We start from the raw sequence: 25,040 nt of genomic DNA, 5'->3' as shown, positions 1-25,040 counted from the left end.
CCCCATATGTAAGAGAGGATGTGCTGGTGTTGGAGCAGGTCCAAAGGAGGTTCACAAAAATGATCCTAGGAATGAAAGGGTTACCTTAGGAAGAGTGTTTGATGACCCTGGGCCTGTACTCACTGGATTTTAGAAGAATGAGAGGTGATCTAATTGAAGCCTACTGAATATTGAACGACCTAGACAGAGTGGATGGGGAGAGATACTTCTTATAGTGGCAGAGTTTAGGAGCAAAAGGCACAGCCTTAGAATAGAAGGATGTGATAGAAGTGATAAGGGAGAATTTAGTTAGCCAGAGCATTGAATCTGTGGAGGCCAAATCATTGGGTATATTTAAAACATAAGTTTATAGCTTATTGATTTGTAAGGGTGCCAAAGGTTATAAAGAGAAAACAGAAGAATGAAGTTTGAGAGAGGTAATAAATATGCCATGATGGAATGGCAGAAGAGACTCAAATGGCCTACTTCTGCTCTTATGCCATATGTCTTAAGTATACCACATAACTTCTTCGACAGCTTACCTGGGTCACTTGGAGGAACGCTTATCTTTATCATACCTCCAAATTCCAAGGGACAAATAGCCTAACTCTGCTCCTGTCTTATGGTCTTATAGTAGATTGTCAAGACGAATCTCAGAATTGTATGCTGCATAAACAATTTGATAATAAATGTACCAATTCCTTTATTAAATTGTACATCGTTCTACACAATGTATCAATGATAGAGAAAGTAAGCATTGAGGCGTGACTTGTTAAAAGTCTGGTTAGGATGTACTAAACATTATTATTCATCCTTATCTCCATCTCCTAGGCCAGTTAAGGCATGTAGTCAAACCACTGGTGAGGTGTTTGCCACTTGCTTTTTGGGGAAAATCAAGATTTAAACTTGGCAATGATGAAGGGAAAGCAACACATTTCCAAGACAGGATGGCATGGAAGTTGCAGTGAACACACAAGTAGTATTAGCATATTGGTTAGCACAATGCTTTACAGTACCACTGACCCCAGTTCCATTCTGGCTGCTGTCTTCAAGTAGTTTGAACATAGTCCCTGTGACCACGTGGGCTTCCTCCAACAGTCCAAAGACATAGCAGTTGATAGGTTAATTGATCATCATAAATTGTTCCATGATTAGGCTAGAGTTAAAATCAGGGGTTGCTGGGCAACACTTCTCAAAGGGCTGGAAGGGCCTATTCTGCACTCTATCAAATAAGTAAAATTGTATTTAAGATCCATGATTGTTTACTGTCATTTCCAAAACACAAGTGTAAAGTAGAATTGTTACTAGAGTTGTTAATTGTTACACATTTGTCCTGAAGAGTAGTTATTGTGGATTTTGGGGAGTGCTGTCAGTAAGTAACTGATTGGTACACATTACTTACCTTTAGTGGAGGGAATAAATGCAGGTTGTTTTATTGTATATCATGAGTTAAGTACTTAATTCAAGCCATGAGTGTGGTAGACTGTCCACATTCAAGGAAAATTGAGAATATTGCTTCACACTCATGACTTGTGCCTTGCAGGTGGAGGGATGATCATGGGGTGAGAGGAACTGCAGAATACCCACCTTTTCACCTATTGTAATAGTAGTTGAATTTCCAATCAACTGAGACCACCTCCCACCCCAGGAAGACAGTTAGGAAATTCTGTAACAGTAGTGTTATTAAATGTCAAAGACAGTCAACTAGATTCCCTTATATGAGAGATAATCATTGCTTAATACTTGTGTGGCATAGATGTTACCTACCACATAGAATTGCAACATAAAATAGGTTAAGAAAATGACGTAGAATGTTGGTTAATTTACTGCATTAATGCTGCAGATCCTTAGTTTAATGTTCCTGAGTTAAGACTTTAAAACCCAACCACAAATAGGAAATATAAATGCAGTTAACTGAAATAATCAAAAGGCAGAACTTCTTCATGGGCTCCATATCCTGGAATTTCCTCCAGAACAATACTTAGGTGTATAGAGCAGGCATACACTGAGACTGTTGAGCACGGTAACTGCTGTCAATTCATGTACAATACACATTTGGTAGAAGCTGTAAGAAAGTTTCCTGTACTGACAAATCATAAACATCACTGACCTTGCAGAGGTGGTACTGAAGTGGACACCCATGTGGAGGATCCCATTTTGATGTTATATAAAATGATTGCTTGACCCTTCCTGGAATCTTGCCTGTGTATCAAAAGCAGTCTCTCTCCTTCTGACCACTGTCTCAGGCACTCCACCCACTTAATGTAGACCCACTTACCAATCCGCTGCCACCTCAATATCATTGTTTGATGAGTTGCTCAAACATTTTGGAAGCAGGATATTGTGGAAAGGAAATGCACATCATGAAGAAAAGTTCATATACTAGTAGAAATAGACACGTTTTATTTCCAGTTCCTCCTTTTGATATGTAGGCCTTGTACAAATTAATTAGCAGTTTGTTCAGTACCAGTTACTAAACCTTAATAATATATACTTTAAAAAAAAATAAAAAATCTTAGTAAGATACTTTCTACAGGCCTACCAGTAGTGACTCCAGCCTGTATTCTATTATGTTTTAACAGACTAACACGCTACAGCTGTTGAAAGAATGAATTTATTACTGGAAGATTAAACAGCAGATTCTACAACATATCATGATTTGTTACAACTGCAAATGGTAAACAATATCTTTATTAAACATGCCATATAGAATCTGAATAAATAATGCTACAAAGCCCAAGCTATGTACAAATGTCTTGGGAAATTATGTTTACAAACATATACAGCAACACAATGTAAACAGGTAACACAATTCAGAATTATGCAAAAAAAGTGATTTGAGTTGATGCATAGAAACAAAAATGCTGCAAATAGTTCAAATAAAGTGTACAAGTTTTAGTTATCCAACTTTTGCATTTTTTTAAACAAACCATTTGCACTTAAACAGTGCTTAAATACATCTTAATAAATCTGACATTAGAAATCAAATTGTACAGTACAACATAAAAATTACAGGAATTGGTGTTTTAAAACATCACCAAATCCAGGCACGTAACCAAGAAACCTAGACCAACTATCTGGAGAGTCACAACCGTACAAGTGGCATGAACAATTACCATGTATACCACATCATCTTTGAATATGTACTTTTTCCAATACTGCTTGGAATTTAATTTTTGAATGTTCAATATACAAGTCTTTTGTTTCTGTGGCAAACAATAATAGCATTAACATCAGCAAGAAATCTAATTGACATTTTATCAGAGGCATACTGGTTAATTGAAAATCTCATCCAGAAGAAATGAAAGTGAAAGTTCAGAAATTCCTACACACTGCAGTGCACTCCATTTGTAGCCAGGTTACAATGGTTATCCTGGTGCAGAAGTAGACATTTTCCTTTTTTTAAAATAAAAAAAAGGCGCAGTATGGCTATTTAGACACTGAGTGGCAGCATGCCAGGTGGGGAAGAAGGTGGTGCTGATCCAATTCCAGCAGGTGCTTGGTCTAGACCATTTACTGCCCTACATTTAACAAAAGAAACTTGTTATATTAAAGCACTTTATACAAGAACGCTACAGACCTAGCAAATTCTGATCAATATTCAAATATTAATTATTATTTTTAAACTGTCTCAAAGCAATTATCAAGTTCACTAGTAGCCCTGGTTGAAAACAGTAAAATCTTATATAGACTCTAATCAGTTCACTTGCTTTGGTTTCCTGTAGAGTCTCATTTCTGGAAATTCAACTTCCTTCAATACTTTGCCTGCATCCTGCAGCACTATCTGGCCTTGAAAATTAAAGAACTATATTATTCTTCTACAGTAGTAATTTGGAAAACTCTACATGAAAATATTATTATACTACTAGAAAATGCCATTAGATTATATATTACAACTAAATCATCTTTTATTAGAAATTATAGCCTGAAGCATACACAATAATTAACAGATTGTTTTAAACTTCAGGAGTTGAAATAATTTACTGCCGTTTATTTCAGGTCAATGTGCATGTTAAAAAATCTGTGAAGATAGCTAATCCAAGATGATTAGAATGACCATGAATTATCTACATTAAGAATTAATAGAAATTCAACTTTATCACTGATCTGGAAAGCGAAATAGCAATTTCCATATTTAAAATAATTTCTGTATATAATCAGCAATGATTATCCTTACCTAATAAAATTTATTGTATTTGGACAAATATTTTAGAACTACAAGATAACTTAAAACTACATTAGTTATAGCTAGCCATTTTTTTTTAAAAAAAGAAAACAAATCTACAGAAAACTTGAAGTGCAAATGTACACACTTGTTAGTACAAGTTTAGCCATGCCTCATCTTTCAAAGTACAAGGGATAAATCCACAGCCAAGTATTTTTACGAAAAAGCATTGTGTACTGGATGGTATCGATTTTAAAATTTATTGTCTTGTTTTGGCCCAAGGCTGTTCTTGTTCAGTCTTTTTCAGATTACAAACTTGGTTAAATTCCGGTATTCAGATTTCCATTAATAGTTTAGCCCAGTACACAAAGCTTTAGTTTTGATTTTATCATAAAATCTCCAGTTGGCAAGCAGGTCTTGTTATGCATTATCAAAAGTTGACCAGAAAAACTTAAGAGTCCTAAGAGAAAATGCTACCCAGAAACCAAATATTTTGATGGTTATTTGCCTCTTCCTTGTAAAGAGGCTCAGTATATCTAACCATGAACTACTGTAAAATACTCTTTCCAGACACATGTATATGGGTTAAAAAAATTAGAATTTTGGCCAAAACCTCAAACATTCCAAATTCCAAAATACACTCTCAGCCATTTGTCACATTCTATCTGGTTTCTCTTCAAGTGGGTTAACTGTGGGTTAACTCAATGCAGTCTTATACTATGGGCTCAACAGCAGCTAGACTGTACTGGCAAAACCTGCATTTATTGTGTACTTCTAAGGCAGCAGATGCTACCAAGGTTTTTCACAGAGTAGTATTACCAGACAAAATTTGACACCAAGGTACGGATGACCAAAAGCGTGAGCAGAAATAGACTGACACTAAGCGGAGAGAATATTTATAATCTAAGCTCTATTCAGACATCATCACATGCCACAGGACTAACCCAACAAGACAGGTTTATAAAATTATAGGGCAAAATTTAGAATTACTAGGAGCTAAAGTTTGAGGAATAATGCTAGACATGTCATTTTTAGGGTAGGCTCTCATAACTTGCCACAGAATCTCAAAACCCCATGCTGTTAGTGAAACTTAAGTTTGAGTTCAGGTGTTAATACTGCTTCCATTTACATCACCATTGCAACAGCATGCAGGTGATCACTTTGGAGGAATGCAATAAAATTAATTACCCATGATATACTTGAAAAAGACTCTCTCTTTTCTGATAAAAAGAAAACAATCCAAATCAACTTTACACACTCACAATTGAAGTTTAAACCAGTTTAAGATGGTTAAATACTACAATCACTTAGTTCACGACTGAAACCAAATTCTTGGATGTAGAAATTTATTCTCTTTTGTGCACTAAATACGTGATTCAATAACCACTGTGCATAGAGTCTGACAGTTGTTATTCAATTCCATGTACTTTAATAAAACAGAATTTAAGCAAAGTTAAATGTAGTTGTTCATAGGACAGATTTTACTTGCAACAAATGAAGGTGGATGGCATATGAATTCTAACTCTATAACTGGCAATTCTAATTCAAACTAACTGCCAAGCCAAACTGTATTGTCTACAGATGCCATGTTCATTCTGCCATCAGAATCTACAAACGTGTTGAACATGAATAAAATTGGTTAGAAGTAAAAATATAAATGAGTATCAAAATAAATTGCACAATTGATATTAAAATTAGTTAACATTTAAAATCTACAGTTTTATATAAGAGTGCTTAGAAATTTTTGGAGGATTTACAATTCTGTAAATTTTGCATCCAAATTGAAGAATATTGTTTTATGTCATTTATCCCCCCCCCCATGCATCTTCTATTGGCTGCAGGTGGGAAGGGGGGGAAGGTTAATATTCCACCAATATTTATAGTTAACAGAAAATGTGTAAAGAAAATTAATAATGTTCAGCTATCATATGCAAGAGCATCAAATTTAATGGTCTTCAGACATAATGAATGCCTCAGACATCAATGTCATTAAAACAGAGATAATTAAACAAGGTATATTGATTGAAACAGCACATAGCATTCAACTCTGCTGCTTAATTGCTGTTCTATTGAAGTCAATGGAAATTAATTTCAGTAGCAGAGTTTCAGGTGTAAACAAGTGTGCAAATTGTGTTAACTATGGTTAACAGTGTAGGCACTTCTAAACCCAAGAATTTATTCCAGCTACTAGGTGTCTTAAGGCAATTCTAGTATGTAACCAAATTAATCAAAGTAAATTTGTCTGCCAAACAAATCGTACTGCAAAATAATGGGATGCTTTGGTCAGCAATGGTGCGGCAAATGTTGGGGAATCATTTAGAAAAAAATATGAACTGAGGATAAAATTCATTAATACAAACATCTGGTACTTTAATTTGCAGGATATTATTTAATGTGGAAGAATTTGACCATAGGTTTATAATTATTGCCATTAGTATTCTTTAAACTTATGATGAAGAATTATGACTTTAAGGCATTTTTAGGATGCAGGTGAAACTAGCAAGACTAGCATCAATTCCCTATCCCCAATTTCCTTGAGAAGGTACCTTCATGAACCACTGTGGTCCTGCTGGTGGAGATACTGTACTCCTATGATGCTGGAGACTTCAACGAATTAAACCCAATCACAATGAAGGAATGTCAATCAATTTCAGATCAGGTGTGTGCACAACTCAGGAGAGAAAACGTGGCATTCACACGCACCTGAGATTCTCATCCTTCTAGATCAGAAGTTCCCAATCTGGCATCCACAGTTAATGGTAGGGGTCCAAGGCATAAAAGGTTTGGAAACCCTGTTCTAGATGAATGGCATCTAGATGAGTAATCAGGGCAAGCAAATTTATGCTTTTTGTAGCTGTCAGTCACTGCAACTACAATGCATTAGTGCTGGTGAGAATGCACATTTAGAGTAATGAATGGATGACAGGCCAAGAATGCTGCTTTGTACTGGTTGATGCAATTCTAGAGTTTTTAGCAACTGCAGGTTATTCCATCACAATGCTAACTTGTGTCATGTAGATAGAATTAAGGTTTTGGCTTGTCAGGATGTTAATAGGATACATTTTCCTCCCATCTCTTCTGGATCCACAGTATTTATGTGATTAGTCCAGTTCTTTCTGGCCAATAGAGATCCCCAGTAGGGGACCAAGTAAATGCAATGTCACTAAATATCAAAACAAAATTTGCACTTGTATGGTACAAGTATTACTCTGTACTTAACGGGCCAACCTTGAATGTTAAGTAGACAGTCTTACTGTAAACAGCCATGGACTGTTTCATGAGACCATACCTTCAGAATTTTAAGAATTTTAAACCTATTACTAACATTGGTTTGGATTTGACAAGTCAGGTAAATTGAGGAAAACAAAGTGTTACTGAGTTTCAAAGTGGGTGAGAAATATACCTTACAATACAAATCGGTTAGATGTTAGAACATGTAGAATGAATATAAATGGTTTTAATAGATTAAAAGATCTTTGGTTAGCTATTGCTGCTCCACACAGTATCTGGATGTATATCTTAATTTCTTGGCAGTAATATCTAAAAGTCAAATCCATTCCATAGATTTGTGTGAAGGAATATTAAAATCAAAATCTTGTTAAATTTTTTGTTGGGGAAATAAAACTGTGCCAAGTGCATTAGTTACTTCAAGTTTGAGGCAAAATGTTATTAGCAGTGGTGTGGGGGCTGTTATGTTAGATTCAGTTTGATCTACATACCATTGATTAGGTCAAAAGCAATGTGTCTGGTGGGAAAAGAGGAAGTTTGAGAAACTAAAGAGGAAGTTTAACAATACCAACAAAATTCTACTGTTAAACACATCTTCCTCATCCTTCCCCTTTCAGCATTCCAAAGGGATTGCTTGCTTTGTGACTCCCTGATCTGCTATTCCATATTCACTAATCTTATCCTTTCTCATAGCATCTTTCTATTTCCACACTGGCACATATCCCTGCAAGTGACAGAAATGCTACACCTGTCCATTTACCTCCTCCCTCACCTCCATTCAGCGCTAACAGTCCTTCCAGATGAGGCAACCTGCGAATCTATTGGGAGTCATCTATTGGAGCTCCCGATGCGAGAAATGATGCATTTGGTAAGCACCTCCATTCCAGCTGCCAACAGTGGAATATTCCAGTGGTATATCATTTTAATTTCTATACCCATTCCTGTCCTAACATGAGGGTCACCGGCCTCTTCCTTTGCCGTGATGAGTCCATTCTCAGTGTGGAGAAACAGCACCTCAAATTCCTACTAGGTAGACTCCAAACTGATGACATGAACATTCCTCCTGCCAGTAATTTCCCCCTCCCCCTTTCCTTCTTCTATTCCTCACTCTGGCCTCTTGCCTCTTCTCCTCACCTGCCTATCACCTACCCCTGGTGCCCCTCCTTCTTTCCTTTCCGCCCAGTCCACTCATTTCTCCTATCAGATTCCTTCTCCAGCCCTTCACCTTCCCACCCATTTGGCTTCATCTATCACCTTCTAGTTAGTCCTTCTTCTCCTCCCCCCCCCCCCCCCCCCCACCTTTTAGTTCTGGCACCTTCCCTCTTCCTTTCCGGTCTGAAGAAGGGACTTCACATGAAACATCGACAGTTTATTCATTTCCATTGATGCTGCCTGACCAGCTGAGTTTCTCCAGCACTTTGTGTGTGTTGCTTTGGATTTCCAGCATCTCGTGTTTAACTTTAAATTAATCTGTTTTCTCTCTTCTCCAGTCACACGGTCTTTGGCCTAAAACGTTACTGCTGAATCTCTTTCACAGATGCTACCTGACCGCAAAGTACAGAGATGGTGTCAATCTTGGAAACAACTTTCAAATTGGTACCACTGTCCCCTTCCTTCCATAAGCACTAATCATTTCTTTTCCTTTTTTCCCCAAGTTATGATTGACTCTGTTTATGTCTCCCTTTCAGACATCACATTAAATTCATAATAATTTGCTTCATCAAGTTTAAACACATCCCTCTGTTTTTTTAGCGATTCTTTTATACTGATATACCAATGATTATATCATTATTGGATTTACTAACTGGAATGGCTGTGTTATATGTTGATTAATTGTAAATACTTACCCTTTGTCAAAGTATGTTGCAAGACCTGAATTTGAAAACTTTGCATTGTTGACCATAGTAGAGGTGCCAATGCCATTCCCTGAACTGTAACTTTTTCGCGTTGCTTGGTCCTTTGCAAAATTTCTGCATGCTGCTAACTTTGATTCTAAGGCCTGAAATTTTTTTATAGATTAGTTAGCAAGGAAACTGCAGAACAGATTTACAAATAAAAACATTCATTTTCCATTAACCAAAGACTCATAAACCTCCTGCCACCCAACTCTATGCATCACTTTCTCCCACCAAAAAAGCTAGTATCTTTCAACCTAGAAAACTATTGAAAAATAAGAAAGTAAACAGGAAAGGATGCAAGGCTTTTGTGCTTAAACAGAATTCAAACCTTTCTTAAAATCAGGTCCAATTCTCAACTACAAAAGTAAGTTGGTCAAAGAATTTTTTTTTAAATGCAAATACACAGAGCTTCCCAAATGACAAATCAGAAGATGTCTTTTCTAGGCAGAAAATTAGTTTATTTCCCATATGCCTTATCTCTCGCCTAACAATGAATCTTTTTATGGCATAAGTTCACGGGCATTAGCAATATTTTTCCATTCATCCTCTACAAATTGAATGGCAGCAGGCTGTTAACCTTGACATTCAGCTAGGTTTTACACAATGTGCAGAAGTCACTGATGAATAGGAAACATTAATCTTTTGTCCTTCCTTAGCTTAAAATAACCATAGAGCTGCCTTCCCAAATATCATTCACAAAATATGCATCAAAATACATAGTTATATTTACTATAGGTAGTAAATTGGTTTGCAGGATTGTAGGATTTGTTGCATTCGATTACTTGTATTTTTATAGAGCATGTCATTAAATTGTTGATCTTTTAAAACAAAACATGTAATTACTTTTAATAAAATAAACGCTGCAATTTACTGCCAATAGAAATTTACCCAATCGTTGAATCTATGGATGCTTACAGTATGAATGTTCACTATAACACCATTGTCTCTATCTTCATTTATATACTTTTTGCTGAAATGAATTGCTGACCATATTCCTCATTTCGGAATGTGGTGCACCAAAACATATTTCTTGATTTACAAATTTTGCTTACAATTTTACAGAAATATATTTCTTATCCAAATTGAGGGATTACTGCACAGCTAATGAATTACTTATGAAGTGTCATCAAGGATCTAGATTATACTTGGTTATGGACTATAGTTTTTGATAGACTCTAGATCGATGTCTCTTTGGGGACTTTTGCTATTGCTTACACTATGGGGGAGGTGCTGATGCAAGTGAGGGGAGGAGGGGGAAGGTTGTTCCTTCTGATACTGCTTGTGTGTGGGAGAGAGGGAAGCTTTGGGATTCTGATTTTGCTATTCGCTGGAGTTTCTTGTTTCGATGTCACTACCAAGTATAAGAATTTCAGATTGTATAGTGTATCCATTCTCTTATTAAATTGATGCATTTAAGTAAAATGATAAAAACAGAAAATAATGGAAATTCCCTACTGAGTCGGTCAGTTCCCCAGAAACAAACAAGGTAATAACCAGCAAAAGTTTTAGTACCGTTGGCTGCACATAGAATACAGATTTTCTTTTAACAGTGATATAAAGCCTTTACTGTTTTACTAATATGCATGCTAATTATCTTAGTCTATAGGGCAAATTCTAATGAAAATGAAGCAAGAAAATTAAATGGAAACTTACCCCTACTTTTCTTAAAAGATCGCCAACAATGTTTAGTGCAGATATTCTAGCTGATGGAGTTAAAGGAGTAGCACCATAGCCATTTGGTATAGCTGAAAAACAGACAGTTTAGTTTTGGATCATGCACATACTGGGGAATACTTAGATATTGAAACTACAGCACCACCACATGTATCACGTTCATTTTAAAAAGATGACTAGAAATAAACAACACAAATTTTAAAGAGAAGATAACTAGAAATAAAATTCACAAATTATTTCATTATTACTGTGGAAATGAGACCTGGTTGTGCATTAAATCAGAATTTCAGGAGTTGGCATTCCACTAGACGACCAGAATCTGACTTAAGGAAGTGCACTTTCATTACACCAAGTTAAGTATTTAGGTTTTTTGATGAAAACCAGTCACCAGCACAGAAGGACGTAATGTGCAGTGTTTCAAGGATTGCGTGTTAGACGTCATTCACCATAACCACACCCTCTCAGCAGTGTGGTACCTGTATGTGAAGCTTCAATTTTACATCGTTTTATGGCTTATACTGGAGAGAGAGAAAAAAAATCAATCTTAAGAGTCCAATCAATTCTATTGTTCTGTTTTCAAATCTGCTCTTATATTTTCTATACCAATAAGGTGAGTTTGTCCATAATTGTATTTGGGCACAATTAATATTTAAACTAACTTTCCTTCAGGATGCACTCTCAGTGTTTTAATGACAGCTTCTTCTCTCTCCTCCTTCTGAAGTATCCTTGAACAGGACCTCACTATTCCTCTTTTTGCACTCTATATTTTATTTCTTATTGTAATGTATTGCTGCCACAAAACAACAAACTTCACTATTTGTCAGTCATAATAAACCTTTTTCTGATTCTAAAATACTGGACAACTGTGCTGGTTCATGGCAGGTTTTGAATTTGGCAATATGAAAGTGGAAATGTAACAGGAATAAATACGTAGATGCAATTATTTAAAACTGAAATCCTACCAGAATGTACAACTTTGATTGATTACACACCTTGCCTTAAGAGTTGATTGTTCATGAGCAGCTAAAGCACATAGATCAAGCAGATATAAACTGCTTCACCAAAATGTCAATACATTTGCCATTTCTGGTCAATCTCAATACACACTTTGAACATTATCTTAAGTGTCAACATTCAATATATGATCTTAAACATTGTCAAGCTAATCTAGCTGCATTTACAAAACTTTCACTAGTGTTCACCAAAGTATTAGCATTGTGCTCATGAAAAAGCTTAATCACCTGCTAATATCGAAATTTATAAGCTTGCAGAGGAAGGCAATTTAACCAATATTTTGTTCAATGCATACAGTAACCCAAAACTGGAAATGGTTTCTGAAATTGGTGAACACGTGCACAGGAGCATAAAAATCCATAGGAAAGTGCCTTTGAGATTCTCAAGTATTGACACTGAAGTAATCTCATTCATGCAGATCTTCCATCTTCAACCTGGCCACCTAACTTCAAAAGATGTGAGTGGATGGGTTTATGGTCTGTATCAAATAACCAATTGAGCAGTTTAATTTTATCAAAAGCCTACTGAGTTGAATTGGCAGTTGTCTTAGACTTAGGCCAGTTCATTGTTAACATTACAAGCTATCTATACCTATACATGTGTACAAAAGCTCAAAAATAGTTCTGGTAATTACTGAAAATCCTCCATCACATACCTTTGGGCGAAGTAAAACCATTGTCTGCTGTTCTTCCTACAGGTGTAGCTGGGAGAGACAGCGAAGCTTGAACAGCAGTGTCCATCTTCTCACACTCCAATGTCGGTGAACTAGGGGCAGATTTTCTTGTTACTTCCTGCCTTTCTCGTACTGCTAACTCTTGTCGCAGATCTAAAATATTCACAAAACTGCAACTAAGCAAAGGTTTTGTCGTTGCACTAAAGAATAATTGTTAATTTGTATTTTATATTACCACTTGGTTATTAATATTTATTATTGAGCTGCTGGCCCAAATATCAAAACAACTAGCAAAAACACTAACAAGCAATAGACAATTGGTTTAGTGGCACATGTACCAAGGTACAGTAAAGAAAATTGTTTTGTATTCATCCAGACTGTTCATTTCAAACATAAGTACATTGAGGTAGTATAAAGGGAAAAGCATTAACAAAATACCGAATATTGTGCAAGTTACAGTTGCAGAGAAAGTGCATTGCAGGTAGACAAACAAGAAACAACACAACAAAGAGATAGATCAAGAAATGAAAAGTTAATCTTTATCATACAAGAAATCTGTTTGAGAGTCTTATAACAGCAGGACAGAAGCTGTTCTTGGGGGCTGGTGATGTCAGTTTTCAAGCTTAGCTACCTTCTGCCTGATGGAAAAGGAGAAAAGGATAGAATGACCTGAGTTGCGGGGGGGGGGGGGGGGGGGGGCGTGGTCTTTGTTTACATTGGTTCTCCCCAACTCTCCCCTACCTCACTGAGGTAGCAGGAAGTGTAGACAAAGTCAGTGGAGCCATTTTTTGTGATAGATTAGGAGTTATTCACAACTCTGCAATTTATTCCAGTCTTGGGCAGAGCTGTGATACAATCAGATATGATGCTTTCTCTGGTGCACCTACGAAAATTGGTGAGGGTCAACAAGAATAAATATGCCAAATATTTAGGACTGAATGTAGGTAATATTGCCTTTATGCACTTATCACATTGATAATAAAGTGCAGTATCTTGGGGAGGGAAGGGCAGAAGCACACTAATCTGCTTCTTTGTTTGGTCGCACTAGTCTTTTTCTAAATTCTGCATCAAAATCTGGTTATTGATCTTCCACTAAATTAAAAATGATGTCCAGCAGCTGCAGTTCCAAATGCAACCAGCACATGTATTGACTTGTGGAATTCACTACCACAGGCAGCTGTGGAAGCCAAGTCTTTACATATATTTAAAGAAGAAGATTGGGGCTGAGGGAAAATGGATCAGCCATGATGGAATGACAGAGCAGACTCGATGGGCTAATTCTGCTCCCATCTCTTATGGACATCATATTTCCCCACAGGTCCGACGAGCTCTTACAGTGAAATATTTGGATTTAATTTAGGCAGTGAACATCTTTGCCGATAAGCAACTCGAAGGATAATCAAGCAAGACAGAACAAGGGATGAAGAGCAGCCAACATGAAATAAAAACAAATTTGTTTTCGTGTTGTATGTCATCACATAAAGGATAACAGCAGCAATGTGAAATTATTCTTAAATAAAAATAAATAATTGTACTAAAAAACAGATTCCATAGTTATTTCCCCATTTCGATTTTTAAAAAAGTGACTGCTCTAACATTTGTGGACACAAGGACTTGGGCTATTTTTTTCCTGTGTGACTGTATTTTACTGCCATCTTATATGTGCTTTGCGTGGCTTGTGAGTGCTAACACTGGGTTTTGCAACTTGGCCCAGGAGTAACACCATTTTGTTTGGCTGTATTCATGGGTGTTCATGTACAGTTAAACTTGAAGTAATCACAACCCTTTCCAAGAACAAAAGCAGAAGTTCGCTGGACAAGAATTTATAATTTCCATTATCACACAAAACTTACAGAACAGAAATACTGTCCTTAAAAATAAACTCACCTCGTGCTTCATCTTTTAACCTCTGAACAGAAACAAGAAGTGATTCCTTCTCATCAAGTTCACTTTCTAAAAACGCATTTCTTTCAATTGCTTGATTCAGTCGTTGTTCAAAATCTTCTAGTGATACTATAGTAGCCCTAAGTGTTAAACAATAGTACAGATAACATGTCAAGGCTATGAAAATTAGATGGAGTGTTTGTGCACTCAAGTGCACTAAGCAATGAAGGTTATTAAATAAAACTGACTTCATGTAGCAACTAAAATGGAAGAAAAAAATTGTACAATGTTAACCCTTGCTTTAACAGGTAAGAATTGTTTTCAAAAGATCTTAAAAATAAATGAATTGAACCCCAAATATCCTTATCATAAAATATATTTTAGTAATATACATTAATATTTATCTTATAAGGTAAGAAAATGAGTCAGAAAGTTTCAAAATTCTGAGTTAGCATCAATGAAGAATTGATTACATACAATGCCTATATTCACCCCTCCCCCCAGAAGTTTTCATGTTTTATTGCTTTACAACATTGAATCAGCGTGGATTTAATTTGGCTTTTTTGATACTGATCAACGGAAAAAGACTCTTTTGTATCAAAGTGAAAACAGATCTCTACCAAAGTGATCTAAATTAGTTACAAATATAAAACACAAAAAAATTGATTGCATAAGTATTCACCCCCTTTAATATGACAAACCAAATCATCATTGGTGCAGCCAATTGGTTTTAAGAAGTCACATAATAAGTTAAATTGGGTTCAATTTTTTGAGACCTGTGTGAGGTCAAGGTGTTTCAATTGATTGTATTAAAAATACAACTGTATCTGGAAGGTCCAACTGTTGGTGAGTCAGTATCCTGGCAAAAGTTACACCATGAAGACAAAAGAACACTCCAAGCAACTCTGCAAAAAGGTTATTGGAAAGCACAAGTCAGGAGATGGATACAAGAACATTTCCAAGTCTCTGAACATCCCTTGGAGTACAGTTAAGTTTATCATTCAAGAAATGGAAAGAATATGGCACAGCTGTAAATCTGTCTAGAGCAGGCCGTCCTCAAAAACTGAGTGAGCGTGCAAGAAGGGGACTAGTGAGGGAGGCAACCAAGAGACCTATGACAACTCTGGAAGTGTTACGTTTCAGTGGCTGAGATAGGAGACTGTGCATGCAACAACTGTTGCACGAGTACATCACCAGTTGCAGCTTAGTAGGAGAGTGGCAAAGAGAAAGCAGTTAAAGAAAAAAACTCACATGAAATCTCAGCTACAGTTTGCCAGAAGGTGTGTGGCAGATTCCAAAGTGAGCTGGAAGAAGCTTTTTCGATGAAACCAAAATTGAGCTTTTTGGCCATATGACTAAACTATATGTTTAGCATAAGCCAAACACTGTACATCATCAGAAACACACCATCCTTACTGTGAAGCATGGTGGTGACTCCATCATGCAGTGGGGATACTTCACTGCAGCAGGCCCTGAAGGCTTGTGAAAGTAGAGGGCAAAATGAATGCAGCAAAATACAGGGAAAACTTGATGCAATCTGCAAGAGGACTGCAACTTGGGAGAAGATTTGTTTTGCAGCAAGACAATGATCCCAAGCATAAAGCCAAAGCTACTCCGGAATGGCTTAAAAACAACAAAGTTAATGTCCTGGAGTGGTCAAGTCAGAACCCAGACCTCAAACCAATTGGAAATTTGTGGCTGGACTTGAAAAGTTTGTTCACTCACAATCCCCATGCAATCTGACACAGAACTTGAGTAAAGAGGAATGGGGGGAAATTGCAGCGTCCAGATGTGCAAAGCCGATAAGAGACCAAATTAAATCCATTGTGAGTCACTGTCGTAAAACAATAAAATATGAAAACTACCATGGGGGAGAATACCTTTTTGTAGGCACTGTATTTCCAGAACAGAAAGGTACATTGAGGAATGTGTCTTTGTCTCTAGGTGTCTTGTCTATGTCCTCTAATAGAGCAGTGGTTATAGTTTTGTAAGCTGACAAAGTTTTAGCAGGTATCATATGAAGAGTACACATTACAACTGAGATGCACTAGTAGTGACGGGTAAGTTGATCATCAAACAGACAGCTGTCCCCTATGTACTATCAAGTTTCCTTACTGTTGTTAGAACTGCAATCATGCAAGTGGAACTTGGCAGATCAGAACTGTAATAGAATTTTTAAGTGGTAAATAGACTTTGAGAAACAAGTTAACTGTTATAGAGTATGTGACCTTTTGGCATTTCAAACATTATTCTTAACATAATCAGAATGTCATGATCAAAGTGTGGTAGACAGATCTCCAACTAAATTTAATAGACAAAAAGTACTGGTCAACATTTTATACAGCACTTTTAATGTAGAAAACAGTTAAGATGTACCACAGAAACAAACCAAAGAGTAACACCAGACAGAAGGAGTGAGGAGATGACTTTAGGATTAGTAAGAAATCAAAGCAGCAGCTTGTCATCAAAAACATCAAACTACTTTCTCAATTGAATAGAATACCAGATACCTGGCCTATAAGATACTTGTCTATTTCTCCATAATCTTCTATTCCCCTATTCCTCTGACTTTGACCAATCTGTAAAAGCAGAACTAAGAGAACTGCCACTTGACTAGATGACAATACAGTGACCTGCCAAGCCAATCGTTGCAGAAACAAAAAAGGACAAGGAGGATTGGTAGATTCAAGTTGTGTCTTTCGCTAAGGCCATTTTATGCCTGTAATTGGCACAAATCTAAGACTGCAGCCATTCAAACACGGTGACTGTGGAAAAGGCAAGCTCATATTTCAGTAGTGGAAGTAAGGCTTTGTAGCAATTTGGAAGGGAATGGGAGGTGGCGGTGTGTGAGAACAGCAAAGTCAAGAGCATTATTTCCAGAGGATACAATTGCCAGCAGATTTGAGAAAGGGTGAAATAATGGGGTGACATATAAATCCACAAAAATACCTGCTGCTGTGGATGTCAAGAGCAGAAAAAAGGGAACACCCAGACAATATGAATTTGCAGAGACCAAAAGGAAAGAGAAGGGAAAAACAATGCAAGTTCAGATTAAGAGTTTGATCTTGAAACAAAGGAAAATAGCAAGATGTGGGGAAAGTATCTAGGTAAATTGGTTGTTTCATTCAAGCTACTTCAGGTGTTTTATACTCGCTAGGGATCAGTTTTAACTTTTTTTTAAAAATCAATTTATTAATTGAATATCTTCTTAACATTATAACCTTGATATCCATGCCAGTTCATTTTTAAATGTATATTTTACAGTTTTCCTCTCAATTTTAAAATGCTTCATAAATTTGTATTTTTTAGTTCAAATGTGAACATATGGCTCTTCTGGGTGGAAGCTCTTTAAAACATCCTGATTCTAAGTAGGTCAGAGCAATGTATCCAATGATCATGCTGTCCAAATTATACAAGACAAATCATCGACAAGCCTTGGTTGTTGTGAGCAGATGAACCACTCTCAAGCAGTTTAAAGAGTGTTTTGTTTTATATTGAATAGTGCAGAAGTGAGGGGGTAGCAGAGTGAGAGGGCTTTAGCTCAAACAGGGCTTCGGCGAAGAACTGATTCACAGAGATTCACAGCTAACAGCGGACTCTTCCCTTTCTCCTGTGGTCCTCTTCCACACTGTCATAGCAGGTGAGCTCAGACCCATGCCATGCTCCCCGTGACGTGTGGGAGGCTGACAGTGTCCCCGAAGACTCGTGTGCAGGAAGTGTGTCCAGCTGCAGCTCCTGATAGACCACATGGCAGCACTGGAGCTGTGCGTGGACTCAGTTTGGAGCTGAGAATGTTGTGGGTTGCACATTTACTGAGTTGGTCACACTACAGTTTAAGAATCTAAGGAAAGGCAGGGAATGGGTGACCAACAGGAAGAGTAGCAGGAAGATAGTACAGGAGTCTCCTGCAGTCATCTCCCTCCAAAACAAATGTACTGCTTTGGAGTCTGTTAGGGGAGATGGCTCATCAGGTGAAGGCAGCAGTAGCCAGGATCATGGCACAGTGGGTGGCTCTGCTGCGCATGAAGGCAAGAAAAAGAGTGGCGGAGCTGTTGTGGTAGGGGATTCCATGGTAAGGGGAATAGAGAGGAGCTTCTGTGGCTGCAAATGGGACTCCCGTATGGTGTTACCTCCCGGGTGCAAGGGTCAGAGATGTCTTGAAGAGGCCACAGGGCATTCTGAAAGGGGAGTGTGAGCAGCCAGCTGTCGTAGTGCATGTAGGTACTAATGATATAGGAAGTAAGTGGGATGAGGTCCTACAAGCTGAATTTAGGGAACTAGGAGATAAATTAAAGAGTAGGACCTCAAAGGTAATAATCTCAGGATTACTACCGGTGTCACATGCTAGTCAGAGCTGGAATAGCTAGAATGAATATGTGGCTTGAGCGATGGTGCAGGAGGGAGGGTTTCAGATTCTTGGGGCATTCGAACCGCTTCTGAGGGAGGTGAGACCAGTACTGTCCGGACAATCTACATCTGGGCAGGGCCAGGACCAATGTCCTAGAGAGATTGTCTGCTAGTGCACTTGGGGAGGTTTTAAACTAATATGGCAGGGGGATGGGAACCCACACAGAAAAGAAGAGGGAAGTGATGCAGAGACCAAAGCTAGAGTTAGTGAAGAAAAAAGTAAGGGTAGAGTGCATAAAAGTAAAAATTGCATAGGTCACTGGATTCTAAAAGGACAATGAGTATAAGGGCACTTTACTTAAGCGTCCGTAGTGTGAGAAACAAGGTTAGTGAACTTGTGGCCACAGATCAGTACCAAGACATATGATTTAGTGGCCATTACAGAAACATGTTTACAAGGTAGAGATGACTGGGAATTAAATATCCAAGGGTATCAGGTAATATGGAAAGATAGGCTGGGAGGTGGGGTGGTGCTCTTGATTAGGGATGAGATCAGGGCGATTGTGAGAGATGATATAAGATCGACAGAGCAGAATGTTGAGTCCAACTGGGTAGAGATTAAGAACAGCAAAGGGAAAAAAAAAAATCACTGGTGGGTGTTGTCTATAGGCCACCTAATAAAAATATTGCAGTGGCAGAGGCGATTAACCAAGAAATAACTGAGGCTTGTAAGAACAGAACAGCAGTTGTCATGGGGGATTTTAACTTCCACATAGATTGGGTGAATCAGGTTGGTCAAGGAAGTCTTAAGGAGGACTTCATAGAATGTATCCGTGATGGCTTTCTTGGGCAGCATGTTAGTGAACCTACAAGGGAAAGTACTATCTTAGATCTAGTCCTGTGCAATGAGACAGATAAGATTAATGATCTTGTAGTCAGGGATCCTCTTGGAAAGAGTGATCATAGTATGATTGAATTTTGCATACAGATGGAGGATGAGATATGAGATATTACTAATGTAATATGCTTGAACAAGGGAAACTACAACAGGATGAGGGAGGAGTTGGCTAATGTGGATTGAGAGCACTGGCTACTTGGTAGGACAGTAGAATAATTTCAAAGAGATTCTTCACAATGCTCAACAAAAGTAGATTCCAGTCAAAAGTAAGGGCAGTAAGTGTGGGGAGAGCCAGCCTTGGATAACTAAGGAAATAGAAGATAGTATCAAATTAAAAGCTCATGTGTACAAAGTTGCAAAGAGTAGTGGGAGACTGGAGGATTGGGAAAACTTTAAAAAGCAACAAAGAACTACCGGTACTAAACAAGAAATAAGGAAAGGAAAGATAGAGTATGAAAGTAAATTAGCACAAAACATAAAATCAGATAGCAAAAGTTTTTATAAATATATAAAGTGGAAAAGGGTGTCTAAAGTCAACATAGGTCCCTTGGAAGACGAGAAGGGGAATTGATAAAGAAATTGGGTGATAAGGAAATGGCTCAGGCATTGAACGACTATTTTGTGTCGGTCTTCACAGTGGAGGAGACGTCTAATATGCCAAAGAAGGATGCCAATGGGAGGTGAGGATCTCAATAAAATCACTGTCACTAAAGAGATAGTGATAAGCAAACTCGAGGGTAGGTAAGTCCCCTGGTCCTGATGGGATGCATCCTAGGGTGCTGAGAGAATTGGCAGACATTATAGTAGACGCGCCGGTAATCATTTATCAACTCTCTAAACTCTGGGCAGGTCCTGGCGGATTGGAAGACAGCAAATGTCACGCCACTTTTTAAAAAAGGATGTAGGCAAAAGACGGGCAACTATACACCAGTTAGCTTAACATCTGTAGTCAGGAAAATGCTTGAAGCTGTCATTAAGGAAGAAATAGCCAAACATTCAGAAAGGAGTGGTTCCATTAGACAGACGCAGCATGGATTCAGAAAGGGCAGGTCCTGTTTGACAAACTATCTGGAGTTCTTTGAGGACATAATGAGTGCAGTGGATAAAGCATAACAGGTGGATTTTGTATACTTGGATTTCCAGAAGGCATTCCGATAAGGTGCCGCACAAGAGACTTAATAAGATACGGATGCATGGAGTCGGAGGATGTGTATTGGCATGGATAGTGGATTGGTTAACCAATAGAAGGCAGAGAGTTGGTATAAACGGATGTTTCTCCGGTTGGCAGTTGGTGGTGAGTGGGGTGCCACAGGGGTCGGTGCTGGGCCCGCAGCTGTTTTCCATTTACATTGATTTGGAAGTGGGGACTGAGTGTAGTGTAGCAAAATTTGCTACACTGAGTGGAAAAGCAAATTGTACAGAGGATGTGGAGAGCTTGCAGAGAGAGGGACAGATAGGTTAAGTGAGTGGGCCAAGGTCTGGCAGATGGAACAACGTTGGTAAATGCGAGATCATCCAATTTGGAAGGAATAATAAAAGAGCAGATTATTATTTAAATAGTGAAAGATTGCATGCTGTTGTGCAAAGGGACTTGGGAGTGCTTGTTCATGAATCGCGAAAAGTTGGCTTGCAGGTACAGCAGGTTATTAAGAAGGCATGAGGGAATGTTGGCCCTCATCGCTAGAGGGATTGAATTCAAGAGCAAGGAGGTCATGCTGCAACTATACAGGGTACTGGTGATGACACACCTGGAGTACTGTGTGCGGTTCTAGTCTCCATACTTGAGGAAGGATATACAATCAAAATGCTGGTGGAACACAGCAGGCCACGCAGCATCTATAGGAGAAGCACTGTCGACGTTTCAGGCTGAGACCCTTCGTCAGGACTAACTGAAAGGAAAGATACTAAGAGATTTGAAAGTAGGAGTAGGAGGGGGAAAATGCGAAATGATAGAAGATTAGAGGGGATGGGATGAAGCTAAGAGCTGGAAAGGTGATTGGTAAAAGGGATACAGAGCTGGAGAAGGGAAAGGATCATGGGACGGGAGGCCTAGGGAGAAAGAAAGGGGGAGGGGAGCACCAGAGGGAGATGAACAGGCAGAGTGATGGGTAGAGAGAGAGTACAAAACAAACAACTAAATAGGTCAGGGATGGGGTAAGAAGGGGAGGAGGGGCATTAGCGGAAGTTAGAAAAGTCAATGCCCCCTCCCCCTCCTACTTTCAAATCTCTTAGTATCTTTCCTTTCAGTTAGTCCTGACGAAAGGTCTCGGCCCGAAACGTCGACAGTGCTTCTTCTATAGATTCTGCCTGGCCTGCTGTGTTCCACCAGCATTTTGTGTGTGTTGCTTGAATTTCCAGCATCTGCAGATTTCCTCATGTTTGAAGGATATACAGTACTGGCTTTGAAGGCAGTGCAGAGGATGTTCACCAGGTTGATTTCAAGGACACAAAATTTCAAGACACAAAGATTATTTGACAAATGAAAATCAGACCTATAAAAGATGCAGTTTACAAGTAACCACAACATGCAAGGACATAATGAATGTAGCTTATATCAGACATTAAAAAGAGATATATGTCAACATAATCTTTAAAGTTCCCTGCTAGTGCTTTTCTTCTTTGCAGCTGTGTCAGCCTATGATTAAGTGACAGATGAATTAATGATTAATGAATAACTCTAATACTTTAAATTGCAATTGCCACCAAGAATGTCTACAATGCCTAATGAAAATGAATGGTGTCAAAGATCAAGACCAAAGGAGACAACACTTATACCATTCATTCATTAACTTTGAACAACCTAAAGCAACAACTTCTCTAACAAGTTTCAATGTCCTATTCAGCTTCCTTATCTCACTTAAAGTATCTCTTTCTATGCTCTATCTACATTCACTATCTAATTTCACATGAATACATCCATTTTCTTCTACATTGGTGTACATTTCTTTCCATATAATTTAATTTCACTGCTTAAGTTCATAAACCATGGGGCAAGATCTTAATAAGATCCCGGAACTAACGCCGATATTACTGCAATACTTTCCATTCGGCATCTAATATTTGATATGCATCAAAAAAATAGACCCAGAAGTTCAATTACAACAGCCATGCCCTAATGACCAAATATCACACTCAAATATCTTCTTATGCAGTGAATTTAAATGTAATTTTATTTTTGTAAAAACAATATATAAGTCATTTTCAAGTAACCATTGTCCTCTAATTGTATTGATTTCAAAAAGGGTTCAGAGACAGAAAGCTTTGGAGATTCAAAGAGTTTTGAACACATATCACGTATTAATAAATTAAATTAGTACTATTTCACAAAATAAATTAAGGGTATATATTCTTACCTTTTGGCTCTTTCTAAATCATCGTTTGCCTGCTCCAATTCCCTAACGTATTTATGCAGTTGATCTTTGATACCTCTGGTTTGACCCAAGTCATCTTCTAGCATAGATATCTGCTTATAACTCTGTGCATATTGCTGTTCTAGTTTTTCCTAAATGGTTAAAATGATTTTAAAAATTGGATTAGTAATATTTTGATATTGTTTGAAGAAAATTAAATGCTTGATCTCATGGTACCCATTTACCATGCAGGAATTTAAATTTAATAGTTTCACTGCACCATTTTATGGAATTGTGGTACTTATAAAGTAATGTCTTCAAGGTCTTCATTAATTCATCATCTCGGTCACCATTCAAATAATTTCAAACTCTAACTGATAAAACTACTAAACTGCAACAATTATCTAATTGCATAAGCAAATATGCAGATCTACTTCTTAACATTGCCTTTCACTGAAATGATTAGATGGCACAGAGGGTAAAAATATAGGCTTTTCACCTCTGGGACCAGAATTCAGACTCAGCCCAGGCTTGCCTCTTTCTGACCGCAATAAACCCTTTTCTTGTTGATATATATTGATAGTAGACTATGCCAGTACAGTGGCAATCTCACGACAATCTGCACAGATCAGCAGTAGAGAAAAATAATGTATTTATCATTTGGAGCAAAATTCAAGTGAAATTAATTGCTAGTAAAAGTCTGTAGAATTGCAGTGGCAGCAGGAATATAAAATTAACTATGGGACAAAAAGCAGAGAAACAGTGATACCCCCCCCCCCCCCACCCCAACACTTGAGGAAATCTTTCACATATATTCTCCTGGGGTTTGGTAAAAGACCACTGGCCCTGAATATATATTAATGATCTGAGCATGAGTTAAGGTTAATTTTAAAGCTTTCAGATGAAGTAAACTCAAATGTAGAAACGAGCTATGGTAAAAGACTTCAAGAAGGCACATGCAGTCTAGTACAATGGACAGGAATATGGCAGTTAAATTCAATGTACAGAATTGTCATTTTTTCACAAGAAAAAGAAAGATTATTTGAACTAAATAATGTTCAAAGGAGTTGAAGGAGCTGCCCAAATACAGAAATCATTTATCATGATGTTCAAAAGGCAGATTTTAAGATGGCATATGAGATTATTGATTTTGTTGATTGAAGGTGGTACAAAATAAAATTATGACATATAAAACCCTGGCTGACATCATCTGACTACTGTTGTTAAAATGCAAACCCATGTATACAGATGAACAAAGGGCACAAAAAAAAAGACTGGGGGGACCAATTATATACAAAGGCTAAAGAAGCTGGGGTTACTAACTCTTTCTGATAAAGGAAATTCAAAATTTCCAGTTGCAGAAGCTTCAGTAAGTAGAATACACAGTTTTATGATGATCGGCAAATTAACCAGAGGTGATTCAGCAGGCTGCAAATGTGAAAGCACCAGTTGTTAAAAGGTGAAGGAATCATATGGTAAAGAAAATTGGATAAACATCTGAAGGCTAGAAAACCAATGGAAAGAGGATGATTATGAGATTGTTAAGAATCAGCATAGGTACTAAATCATGACACCCACCTGACCCCAAATATTGTACCATAATATTATTGTAATTCTGCTTGCAAAATACAACAGGACAGCAGAATGTTATAATCACTGATAGCGATCATTTGAGCATATAGCTTCAACAATGTCTAACATTACACCAGCACCTAAAAGCATTGTGAAATGAGATCCTGCACTGAGTAAGAGGAACTTAAAATTCTGACCTATGATGTAATTTTTCAAACTATAAGATAAATGCTCTTGAACAGTTGAAAAGTATCTTCATTAGTTCTTAAAGCAGCAAGGAAATTCTTATATAATATTGATAACATTGGAACACTTCTAGCAGTGAAAGACATTCAAGGTGAGAATAATTAAGGTACAT

The 25,040-nt window shown here is 37.6% G+C and overlaps 1 protein-coding gene across 6 annotated transcripts in view; it reads right to left on the bottom strand.

Annotated features, from left to right (window-relative positions):
* Positions 1 to 2,577: 2,577 nt before the first annotated feature.
* Positions 2,578 to 25,040, bottom strand: part of ndel1b (nudE neurodevelopment protein 1-like 1b) — a 51,440-nt gene continuing 28,977 nt past the window's right edge. For 3 of the 6 annotated variants that reach the window (XM_073025928.1, XM_073025929.1, XM_073025926.1), the window contains exons 4-11: positions 23,114 to 23,262; positions 14,519 to 14,655; positions 12,614 to 12,784; positions 10,924 to 11,015; positions 9,220 to 9,371; positions 7,864 to 7,889; positions 5,333 to 5,364; positions 2,578 to 3,500 (exon numbers count right to left, since the gene is read on the bottom strand). In XM_073025928.1, coding sequence (XP_072882029.1) covers positions 3,348 to 3,500; positions 5,333 to 5,364; positions 7,864 to 7,889; positions 9,220 to 9,371; positions 10,924 to 11,015; positions 12,614 to 12,784; positions 14,519 to 14,655; positions 23,114 to 23,262 — 912 coding nt within the window. In that variant the 3' untranslated portion in view covers positions 2,578 to 3,347. Of the gene's footprint in view, positions 3,501 to 5,332; positions 5,365 to 7,863; positions 7,890 to 8,706; positions 8,917 to 9,219; positions 9,372 to 10,923; positions 11,016 to 12,613; positions 12,785 to 14,518; positions 14,656 to 23,113; positions 23,263 to 25,040 lie in introns of those variants that run through there. The other 3 variants (XM_073025931.1, XM_073025930.1, XM_073025932.1) reach the window with 3 other exon arrangements.

The sequence above is a fragment of the Hemitrygon akajei genome, chromosome 22 (genome assembly GCF_048418815.1).
Source record: "Hemitrygon akajei chromosome 22, sHemAka1.3, whole genome shotgun sequence".
Lineage (NCBI taxonomy): Eukaryota > Metazoa > Chordata > Chondrichthyes > Myliobatiformes > Dasyatidae > Hemitrygon > Hemitrygon akajei.
The sequence above is the reverse complement of the archived record's forward strand: the minus strand, read 5'-3'. Positions and strand labels throughout refer to the sequence as shown.